This window comes from Triticum urartu, chromosome 4 (assembly GCF_003073215.2).
Source record: "Triticum urartu cultivar G1812 chromosome 4, Tu2.1, whole genome shotgun sequence".
Taxonomy (NCBI): Eukaryota; Viridiplantae; Streptophyta; class Magnoliopsida; order Poales; family Poaceae; genus Triticum; species Triticum urartu.
This window is the reverse complement of record NC_053025.1, coordinates 6,960,000-6,961,549: the sequence shown is the minus strand read 5'-3', so window position 1 is coordinate 6,961,549 and position 1,550 is coordinate 6,960,000. Positions and strand designations below refer to the sequence as shown.

Here is a 1,550-nt window from a genome sequence, read left to right as displayed (position 1 = left end):
CATAGACAAACAAAGTGTCACTAGTATGCCTCTACTTGACTAGCTCGTTAATCAAAGATGGTTATGTTTCCTAACCATGACAATGAGTTGTTATTTGATTAACGGGATCACATCATTAGGAGATAATTAGATTGATTGACATGACCCATTCCATTAGCTTAGCACCCGATCGTTTAGTATGTTGCTATTGCTTTCTTCATGACTTATACATGTTCCTATAACTATGAGATTATGCAACTCCCGTTTACCGGAGGAACACTTTGGGTACTACCAAACGTCACAATGTAACTGGGTGATTATAAAGGAGTACTACAGGTGTCTCCAAAGGTACATGTTGGGTTGGCGTATTTCGAGATTAGGTTTTGTCACTCCGATTGTCGGAGAGGTATCTCTGGGCCCTCTCGGTAATGCACATCACTTAAGCCTTGCAAGCATTGCAACTAAATGAGTTAGTTGCGGGATGATGTATTACAGAACGAGTAAAGAGACTTGCCGGTAACGAGATTGAACTAGGTATTGGTATAATACGACGATCGAATCTCGGGCAAGTAACATACCGATGACAAAGGGAACAACGTATGTTGTTATGCGGTCTGACCGATAAAGATCTTCGTAGAATATGTAGGAGCCAATATGAGCATCCAGGTTCCTCTATTGGTTATTGACCGGAGACGTGTCTCGGTCATGTCTACATTGTTCTCGAACCCGTAGGGTCCGCACGCTTAAGGTTACGATGACAGTTATATTATGAGTTTATGCATTTTGATGTACCGAAGGTTGTTCGGAGTCCCGGATGTGATCACGGACATGACGAGGAGTCTCGAAATGGTCGAGACATAAAGATTGATATATTGGAAGCCTATGTTTGGATATCGGAAGTGTTCCGGGTGAAATCGGGATTTTACCGGAGTACCGGGAGGTTACCGGAACCCCCCGGGAGGTATATGGGCCTTAGTGGGCCTTAGTGGAAAGAGGAGAAGAGGCACGAGCCCATAGCTGGCGTGCGCACCTCCCCCTCTCTCCCTAGTACACTCGCTTTGAGTGCTGATAACTATGCGAACACCAGGACGGTCCCTCAGCATGCGTCCCTCAAGCTGAAGTGACACCCATCTTCCTCTTTCCTTCCCCGTCACGAATCTCTTCTCGCGATGTCATAGGATATAAGTGTGGAGGTGAGAGAAACCTACGTCCTGGCAGACACCCCTAGTTAGGTTCTCTCGTGGCCGCCCTCCCCCGCTACCGTGCTCTTCACCTTCTCGCCGTGGTTCTTTCTTCGTCGCCCTTTGGTAAAACCTAGTAAATACCCTCCACACCTGTATATCACTCTCAATATGCCAGCAGGGTATGACGATTCAATTACTCAGAACCTCACCACGAATAACCTTAAAAATTACAATGCTGACCACGAACGCAGATTCAAATCCTGGAACCTACACTAAAGTCTCGCTAAGAATATATACTGTACTCAAATGGGGAGGCCGGACTCAGCTGACCAAGCTAAGTCAATTTGAATGGTTGCTGGCAGACCAAAGGTAACACAGCCAAGGATT

General features: G+C 46.1%; 1 protein-coding gene across 1 annotated transcript in view; it reads left to right on the top strand.

Moving 5' to 3' along the window:
- LOC125554485 (histidine-containing phosphotransfer protein 2-like) overlaps nt 1–1,103 on the top strand; it is a 4,055-nt gene extending 2,952 nt beyond the window's left edge. Inside the window, exon 4 of the mRNA XM_048718031.1 lies at nt 1,067–1,103. Coding sequence (XP_048573988.1) covers nt 1,067–1,103 — 37 coding nt within the window. The remainder of the gene's footprint in view (nt 1–1,066) is intronic.
- Nucleotides 1,104–1,550: the final 447 nt, after the last annotated feature.